This window comes from Jaculus jaculus, chromosome 6 (genome assembly GCF_020740685.1).
Source record: "Jaculus jaculus isolate mJacJac1 chromosome 6, mJacJac1.mat.Y.cur, whole genome shotgun sequence".
Taxonomy (NCBI): Eukaryota; Metazoa; Chordata; class Mammalia; order Rodentia; family Dipodidae; genus Jaculus; species Jaculus jaculus.
The window spans coordinates 85,384,563-85,393,166 of NC_059107.1; the positions used below are offsets into that span (position 1 = coordinate 85,384,563).

An 8,604-nucleotide genomic window follows, 5' to 3' on the forward strand; every position below is an offset into this window, starting at 1 on the left:
CCATACGCTTTTGAGTAAACTAAAAATATGTTAGAATGTTATTATAAGTATTATTATATAATAATAACTGCATTATAAGAAGTTCTATGATTCATTGGAAATATAATATTAAAATGTTATATGCAATATCATATTTATGTTAGCATGACATAAGATGATTTCAAATATTTTACTAGCATTTAGAATTTTTATAGTTTCAAATTAAAAGACAAGATCTCATTGTAATTAGAATAATAAACCAGGCATGGTGGCTGCATATCTTTAGTTGCAGCAGTTAGGGGGGCTTTGTTGAACTCATGGAGGATCACAATGAGTTCAAGGCCAGCCTGCTACTACAGAGTGAGTTCCAGGTCATTCTGTGCTAGAATAAGACTACCTCGAAACCCACCCATTAAAAAAAAAAAAATTCTCTGTCCCATCAGTGACTGGTCAGGAGAGCAACTAATGTTGCAGATGCCATATTTGAGCCATTATTATATGGAGTGGATAAACCTTTGGGTATGTTAAGTCAACACTTTGGCTTGAGTAAGAATGAAATACAGAATCTCTGCATTGTTAAGGTTCTATACTTACCTAATAGTGAAAGTATAAAACTTTAGGGAAAATTATACACTTGGATCTTTTTTAAAGTTTGAGTGTCATGTGCCTAGCTAATAATAAGAGTAATGTGAGCACAGTGACCCTAATTGAGTTATTTCTTTTTAATAGTGAAAGGTTTTTATTTAAAAGAAAGAGAAAAGGATGGATATGCTGCCAGACAGCAGCAGACTGGTCTCAGCAAGCCTGTTTGTCACTGGGTTCTGCCATTGCCCACATACTATCAAAGTTCATCTTTTGGAACAGTTTGTAGAATTTTACATCTATCCCTCATACTGTATCTTTTCTATCTGTATTAATTTCTTTAGGCTACCATAAAAATACCACAAACTGGGTATCTTAACATGATAGAACTCAATTCTCTCATAACTCTGGAGGCAAGAAACCTAAAATGAAGGTATTGGCAAAGCCATGCTTTTTCTGGGGGGTTAAACTTTGCCTCTTCGAGATTCTGGTAGCTTTTAAGTGGCAATACTTGATTTATGACCCTGTTCTCTAGTTTTTGCCTCTGTGGTCACATTACCTTTTCTGTGTCTTTTTCTTTTTTTGTTGTTGTTTTGTTGTTTTTTGTTTTTTGTTTTTTGAGGTAGGGTCTCACTTTTTAGCTCAGGCTGACCTGGAATTCACTCTGTAGTCTCAGGTGGCCTTGAACTCTTGGTGATCCTCCTACCTCTGCCTCCTGTGTGTTGGGATTAAAGGCATGCACCACCACACCCGGCTGTGTCTTTTTCTTTTTGTCTCCTATGCAGACACTTGTCACTGGAGTTAACTTTTTTCCTGGACAACCCAGGATGACCTGCTCCTCTTAGAGACTCTTAACTATATCTACAAAGATCTTCCTTTTCAGACAAAGTTACATTTACAGTCCCCAGAGTTAGAACACAGACACATGTTTCTGGAACCACCATGCAGTCCACAACACCCTAGTCCTAAAATTTCCTCCCACTCACTATCTTTTTTATCATCACCTCTCCTGACATGTTCCTTCCTTTTTTCTCTTGGATCACATCTGACTGAATACCTATGGACAAGTTTTTCAGGTACAGGAGATGTCTAGGTGCATAGAGCAGAGTTTTCATTTCAGAAACATCAAGAACAGTGAGCTCATCACCAAAATGTGGTATTAGAACGCAAATGGGAGATAGTACACAGGGACTGAAAATCTGTTCTTTAAGTTGTCTTCAATTCTGAATCAGGATATAAAAGAAGAGAGTGAAATGAGACTCCATGTTATTACAAAGTAGATGAATTTAAAGAATTAAAATTTATGCTCAGATTTCTTTCACTTTGAAGCACTTAACCAAGTTTTAATACTTGCTTCAAAGCTGGATATTCAAGAAGAAATTGAAGATGAGGAAAAGACAATTGATGACTATGTTGATAGGAAGATGAATGATGTTGATGCCACTTCAGTGGGGACCATGTACACTGTCGCCAGTCAGTGTCTACATGAGAAGAAGAATAAGAGGCCAGATATTAAGACGGTATTAATGTTTCCTACTTACTAAAATGCAAGGGGGAGGGGCTTATTATTCACTCCTAAGTGTACATTTCAAAGCAGTTGTGTAATATAGTACTGTTCTGTCTTTCTTTTGTTTTAAAGATTCAGCAGCTGCTACAAGAAATGAATTCTGCTTAAAACTACTGGAATAGACTATTTGAAACCAGGTCTCCTGTAGTCTCAGCTGGCTTGGAACTTGCTATATAGCTGAGGATGACTCTGAACTTGTGATCTTCCTGTATCCACCTCCAGGGTGCTGGAATTTCAGGTGTGACAAGCATGGGCTACCATATCCACTTTTTGTTCAGTACTGGGGATGAAACCCAGGACTTCACGCCTGCTAGGCAAGCACTCTTCCAACTGAGCCACATCTATAGCCCCTTGATTTGTTCATATATTCTTTTATAAACCTTTTGTTTTAAAACTTCTTGTGCAGGGGACATATTCATAAAACTTCAAAATTCAAGAAAAGTGCACGGGGCTTATGGTTGGGAAAGTTCAGGTTGAAGCTCACTGTTAATCTACTGTAAATCTTTGGTTCAACTGGTGTTTGTATTTGTTTTTGTCACAGATTGCTGTCCTTCAGCAGAAAGTGACTATGTCCCTCTTGAACTCTCACCAGCAGTGATGCCCCTTCTAGCTGTGTACTGGATGTATAGACAGATAACAATTGCTTGGGGTAGGGAGAGTTATGAGGACCTTCCTCTCCCTGAAGAGCTATACATAAGCAGTTAAAAGCAGTTAACATTTGCTTAGAGAGAGACATTTTCTTTTCTTTTTTTTTAATTTTTATTAACATTTTCCATGATTATAAAATATATCCCATGGTAATTCCCTCCCTTCCCACCCCCACACTTTCCCATTTGAAATTCCATTCTCCATCATATTACCTCCCCATTACAATCATTGTAATTACATATATACAATATCAACCTATTAAGTATCCTCCTCCCTTCCTTTCTCTACCCTTTATGTCCCCTTTTTACCTTACTGGCCTTTGCTACTAAGTATTTTCATTGAGAGAGACATTTTCTTTCATAGTATAACTACGAGTAAGTTGCCCATGTTCTTGTAAATAACTACTCACCTGTGCTCCCTAATTAAACTCAATGGCTCACCATGCTAGTCAGTGGAATCATTTCTTTGGTCTATTGTTGGTGTCTTGCCTGGGTAAATAGATGTTTGTTCATCTTCCCAAGGAAATTCCACCCATTTTTTTATGTATAATAATGGACTAATATCTGTTGTGCTTCCTTAATAGGGAGGAATGAAAAGCAAATGTGACAGATTTAAGGTTATAGATGCAATTACAAAGTCCTGTTACAGTCAAATTTATATAGGATCTGTTCGTAATCTATTAATTTCAGTATTCATTCACCACAAACCAAATATCCTGTGGTACTGTCATGATATCACAGTTATTAGACCACATTCCACAGCAGTGTTGAAGGGGTGCTGAAGATAGAATTAAGGGATTTAATCAGCCAACTTTGTGACTCAATAGGGAAACTGAGGGCTGGAGAGATGGCTTAGCAGTTAAGCGCTTGCCTATTAAGCCTAAGGACCCCTGTTTGAGGCTCAATTCCCCAGGATCCACATTAGCTAGATGCACAAGGAGGCGCACATGTCTGTAGTTCGTTGGGACATCCATTCTCTCCCTCCCTCTCTCTCCTTTCTCTGTCTGTCACTTTCAAATAAATAAATAAAAATTTTAAACAAAGGGGTGAAACTGGAATGGCCCTGACCAAAGCAGGTGATTCAGGAAATTAGAGGGATTCTCCTGAGGGCCTTGTAGAAGTAATTATCCTGTACCTTTCCTTGAAAATGCTGTGAAAGGAGCACATGGCAGCAGGGGTTGCACCTGTAGAGGATCCAGACTGCCACCATGACTGCATGTCAAATTTAGTATCACTGAACCAAAACCAAAATGTTGACAGTACTGTGGTCTGAATCAAGTCCTGGTGATATGTTCCTTGCCTCCTCCAGTACCTGCTAGCTTCCAACATTTGTAGCTTTGGGACACACTCCACTCTCTACTTTCAGTTTACATCATCTGCTGTTTGTAGTCAAATCTCTCTGTTTCCCTCACACATGTGATTGTTTTTCAGGCCTATTTAGATAATCCAGGGTTATCCCATCCCAAACCTTAATCAGATTTTCAAAGACCTGTTTATCAAATAGAGTAACATTTTGAGTACAAGGTAGTAAGTCTTAACAAAACAGAAAAGGACTGAATAATATAAAAAGTACTAAAAACACAATAAAAGACATCAGAGCTTAATAAGATAAGGAAATTTATAAATCCAGAAACATGGGAAAATTCCTAAATGGCCAAGAAGACAAGAAAACCTCACAAGGCAAATTAGAAAATAGTTTTAAATAAATGCAAAGTGCACAACAGAATTGATGGGACACTGGGAAGAAAGGTAAAACTGTCTGTGGATGGCATATCTTAAATACAGAAGCCCTAAATAATCTAAACATGTAGATGGCAAGAACACTACTGTAGCCAATAAGGAAATAGGCAAATTTGACAAAGTTAATGAGTGTGAATGCCTTGCATTTCTATTTTTAAATTTTATTTTATTTGAGAAAGAGAGAAAGGCATCTGGCCTAGGTGGGTCCTTGGGAACTGAACCAAGGTCCTTTGGCTTTGCAGGCAAGCGCCTTAACCGCTAAGCCATCTCTCCAGGCCAGCCTTGCCTTTCTATACCCTAGCAATGAAAGTCTGAAAAGGAAATTAATTTTTTTTGTTTCTATTTTTATTTATTTGAGAGCAACAGAGAGAGAGAGAAAGATGCAGATAGAGAGCGAGAGAGAAGGAGTGCTCCAGGGCCTCCAGCCACTGTAAACAAACTCCAGATGCATGTGCCCCCTTGTGCATCTGGCTAACATGGGACTGGGGAATCAAGCCTTGAACTGGGGTCCTTAGGCTTCATAAGCAAGCACTTAACCACTAAGCCATCTCTCCAGCCCAGAAAATTAACTTTTTTTTTTTTTTTTTTTTTGGTTTTTCAAGGTAGGGTCTCACTCTAGCCCAGGCTGACCTGGAATTCACTATGGAGTCTCAGGGTGGCCTCGAACTCACAGTGATCCTCCTACCTCTGCCTCCCGAGTGCTGGGATTAAAGGCATGTGCCACAACGCCCGGCAGGAAATTAACTTTTAATGGATGATAAAATTGTAAAATACTTAGAAATAAGTTTAATCAAAACACAAAGAATAGGACTGGAGAGATGGTTCAGAGGTTAAGTTGCTTGCCTTCAGAGCCAAACAACCCAAGTTCAATTCTACAGTGCCCATGTAAAGCCAGATTCACAAAAGGGCTCATGCATCTGGAGTCCATTTGTTGTGGCTGGAAGCCCTGGCACACCCATTCTCTCAGTCTATCTCTTTTCTAACACCCTGTGCTTGCAAATACATAAATAAAAATTAAGAAAGACCACAAAGAATAAGTACAAGCCATTATGTTTGACACTGATGTGCTGCTTACTGTACTAAGGAGGCACTTCAAACCATTATTTAAAAAGAAAAAACAAGTAATGCCTAAATAAATGGAAGACACCCAGTGTTTATGGATTGCGAGACAAAACGAAGATGGTAGTGCTTCCCCAAGTAATCTACACACTTAGTACAAGTTTTAGCAAAATACAAGCTGGATTTTTTACATCAACAAGCAAAAGTCATAAGGAAGTATCAGGAATATGAATAGTCAATTCAGAATGTTAACTTTCAAATGTTAAAAAGGAATTTCTTACACATGACATGTCTATGTATTCACGTACACAGTATCTGTCTGTGTGTGTGTGTGTGTGTGTGTGTGTGTGTGTGTGTTAAAGGCAGGAATTTCTTGAACATGACATATCCACATATTCATGTATACAGTATCCTTCTATATGTGTGTTAAAGACAGGAATTTCTTGAACATGACATATCCATGTATTCATGTATACAGTATCCTTCTATATGTGCTGAAGATAGGAATTTCTTGCACATGACATATCTATGTATTCATGTGTACAGTATCCTTCTATATGTATGTGTGATAAAGATAGGAATTTCTTCAACATGACATGTCCACGCATTCATGTACACTGTCCTTCCATTCTGTGAAGACTGCTCTTACCTCTTTTTGCCATCTGGCAAACTCGTCTAGTTGCACAATTTTCCCAGCAAGGAATAGTACCTCTCTTCTGTGTCTCCTAGGAGCCCAGTAGTAAAACTAATAATACTAAGAATGTAAATACATAAGCTTCATTTTTTAAATATGCCCAGAAGGCGTGATGAACCAAAGCAAGTGAAAAAGACAGCTTGTCCCAGGAGTGAGCAGTTATACGCAAGTGAGCTACATAAATTTCTTTCCTGCAAGAAGATATGCCAGGGGTGCAAAAAGATGTGGCCAGGTGTGGTTCAGGAAGAGACCATGGCCAAGGCTGCAACTCAGTGTCAGCCCTTCAGAGCCTGTCAGATGGGGAGAGCCAAGCAGGAGGGCAGGCATGGCAGCAGCAGTCTGAAGAGCAGTCTCTCCTTCTTGGCCCTGGGTTGGGCCAGTTTGTGCCCCACCGAGGCCCTGGGGCTGGGGAAAGACAGTCCCATGAAGGTGCTTCAGGATAAGGAAATAGGGCAGGTCATGGAAAATGTTTATAGATTATAAGTCTGGCAGAGCTAGTGCCTCCCATCCATGGTGCTGTGCCCAACATTGCTCTTTTGAGGAAACAGATGATACAAGCAATGGATGCTTTTCATGCTCTATTGGACCTTGCTAATATTCTTTAGCTGCCTGCTTGGAATGGATGACAGTGTGCCTTCAGAGATCCTGCCCGCCCTCTACAAAAGGGCTTTATTACACTAATGTTATAGTGTTAACCTTAATGTCTGTCTTACATGTTTAGAAAAATATTTAGGAGAAAATAAAGACAGCAGTCAAGATATTTAAAGGGACGGCACTTGAGAGGATCACCGTGAGTTCAAGGCCACCCTGAGACTACAGAGTTAATTCCAGGTCAGCCTGGACCAGAGTGAGACCCTACCTCGAGAAACCAAAAAAAACAAAAAAAAAATTAAAGGGAGGTATCTTACTGGATGAAAAAGACACGCCCACATACCATAAGTTTGTTGAAGAAAGATCTAAGTGTCAGAGGTGGGCTATCTCCCTAAGAGTAGTTGGCCAGAGAGACGGCAGAGGCCCTCCAAATGATATAGTCTATTGCCACTGCCATTGGTTATGTTCCAGCACTAGATGGTAAGACCCTATTGCTGAAGACACTGCATGTTTTGGCTACAGGACATGAAGAAATCAGAGTGGAACTGAGTGGAACTGAAAGCTTCCTGACTACTAGTAAGTTTTCATAGTGCCTGAGGGTGATTTGCAGGCCCATGGGGAAGAATTGTCATCAAGTCTTGCTCACCTTTGGATTCTGCATGCTGCATTATTGATCTGCCAGGAAAAATGTGTCGACTGGTGAAATAGTGCCACAATCATTGTAGGTACAGCCAACAGCTTTCTGATTGTATTCAAGGCCTACTCCACAGGACAAAATTCATGTCTCATACTGTAAATGTGGTCAAAAGCCTGTGGCTTGGAAGGTCATAGACATCAGTGAGGAAACCACTAGTAACTAGTATTGTTTTGTTGTATATGGTGGACCTGCCAAATTGCCTGTTACACATGTGTATGCCCATACATTACTGTTCCTATCAGCCTCAACTGGTCCTAGAAGGAAATTTATTTTGAATGGGAGGCATACTACACTTATCTGGTTAAGTTTCTGAGACTAAGTGACTGTTACTGTGGCATAATGGTCAATGCTTAACCATAGATGGACATCCATGTCACCTCTTCCAAGCCTCAAGGAGTACCATAGGAGACAGAGTGTAAGAATCAGGAGAGGTGGATTGTTGTACAGCAAATGCCTCCAAATTGAAATATTCCCCTCTTAGGGAGGGAAGCTCTGGAGATTTAGGAGATACAGTCTGGGAGACTTGAAACGTAAAAGATCATACAACCACTCCCCAAGGTTATAGGAGCAGTAAACTGCTTGGGGGGGGGGCGGGGGGAGACTTTCTAACAAGCTGAGCTGCCTGCATACAGCGTCATGAGTCATAGGCTGGGGGGGGCTTTATGGTGGTGCAACTGTCCTTGAATCACCCTTGCTGCTGTAAACAACTCTTCTCCCTGTTCCTTAAGTAACCACAATAAACTCATAAGTTCACAAAAACTGGTTTTGGCATAATTGTGCTTTCATCTATCATCTGCGCTCTAGCTGAGGTGAACAGACACACATGTTCATGTCTCTGCAGGACAAAAAGTTTCATGACACACCAAAATAAGTCTTTCTCCCTGAATTTGCTTTCTCCCAGGTATTTTGATACAATAACACAAGCTTAACAGCTGCTGTAAGGTCATGAATATGACAACTTCATGTACCAAAGCAGTGTTTCAAAGCACTCCTCCCTGTCCTCTCTGGCTTTTACCACCTCTGCTACTATAGCCTCTACTTTAAATCT

The 8,604-nt window shown here is 40.0% G+C and overlaps 1 protein-coding gene across 6 annotated transcripts in view; it reads left to right on the forward strand.

Moving 5' to 3' along the window:
- The window catches only part of Irak4 (interleukin 1 receptor associated kinase 4), a 28,544-nt gene extending 25,572 nt beyond the window's left edge, over window positions 1-2,972 (forward strand). For all 6 annotated transcript variants that reach the window (XM_045153415.1, XM_045153416.1, XM_045153414.1 and 3 more), the window contains 2 exons: window positions 1,923-2,081; window positions 2,201-2,972. In XM_045153415.1, the coding sequence (XP_045009350.1) occupies window positions 1,923-2,081; window positions 2,201-2,236 (195 nt within the window). In that variant the 3' untranslated portion in view covers window positions 2,237-2,972. The remainder of the gene's footprint in view (window positions 1-1,922; window positions 2,082-2,200) is intronic.
- Window positions 2,973-8,604: the final 5,632 nt, after the last annotated feature.